This window comes from Frankliniella occidentalis, unplaced genomic scaffold (genome assembly GCF_000697945.3).
Source record: "Frankliniella occidentalis isolate FOCC.00 unplaced genomic scaffold, Focc_3.1 Scaffold157, whole genome shotgun sequence".
In the NCBI taxonomy this organism is placed as follows: domain Eukaryota; kingdom Metazoa; phylum Arthropoda; class Insecta; order Thysanoptera; family Thripidae; genus Frankliniella; species Frankliniella occidentalis.
This window is the reverse complement of record NW_026267283.1, coordinates 119,090-119,898: the sequence shown is the minus strand read 5'-3', so window position 1 is coordinate 119,898 and position 809 is coordinate 119,090. Positions and strand designations below refer to the sequence as shown.

The following is an 809-nucleotide window of genomic DNA, read 5'->3' as shown; positions in this document are numbered from 1 at the left end:
GGGGGGGGGGCGGTTAAGAATGGGGGGAGAGGAAGGTAGACGGACAGCATGGGGAAGAGGGAAAGGTCAATGGTGGCCGCCAGCGAGCCGTCGTCAACCCCAAGAAGGAAGGGTCGTGCCGAGCGACCACCGTCTGCCCAGGCTCGGGGGTCTATAATCCTCCTTTACGCAGGCTCCCTCCACCCGGTGGCTGGTGGCCGGTGTGGGGTATCTGCTTTTACGTTCGGCCGGGTCGTAACGAACACTTCGCCAGCGCGAAGCGAATCTCTATATCCTTGCTGTCAACAAGACTAAAATAAAACGAGCGCTTCTACTCTGTTCCAGAATTTCGACCTGAAGCGCGTGCAGAAGAACGACTATGGCAAATTCTACATCGGCGATTCATACATTGTGCTGTCGGTGAGTGATAGCAACATTAGTTCATGGTGCCCCATGTTTAACATGTGCCCGTGTTCGTGAAGGGTTGTGTTTTCCCTCTAGTTTAAAGCTCATTCGCTCTGTGCTCTCGCGTGCAACATGTTGGTCTTTATGATACCACACACACAAAATTGTCGTTGGTCCTCTTCCTTTTCTGTTTTGAGAAATGAACAACGAGAATATCGAGATGTTAATAATGATCTGGTGACGTCATCGCCTTTTCCGTTCCAGACGAAAAAGTGCGGCGGCCTGTTGGGGCTTGGAAGCAACTCCTGGGACATTCACTTCTGGCTCGGAGCGGAGACTTCCCAGGTAAGTTAGCACATGCGAGGGAATGAAGGAAAAGGAGGGAGAGAGGGAGAGAGGGAGGGCGCTGGCCTGGGAGGGAGGGA

General features: G+C 53.3%; 1 protein-coding gene across 1 annotated transcript in view; it reads left to right on the top strand.

Annotated features, from left to right (window-relative positions):
- LOC127750243 (gelsolin, cytoplasmic-like) overlaps positions 1 to 767 on the top strand; it is a 6,187-nt gene extending 5,420 nt beyond the window's left edge. The window contains exons 2-3 of the mRNA XM_052271335.1: positions 325 to 399; positions 649 to 767. Coding sequence (XP_052127295.1) covers positions 325 to 399; positions 649 to 738 — 165 coding nt within the window. The 3' untranslated portion in view covers positions 739 to 767. The remainder of the gene's footprint in view (positions 1 to 324; positions 400 to 648) is intronic.
- The last annotated feature ends 42 nt before the right edge of the window (positions 768 to 809 follow it).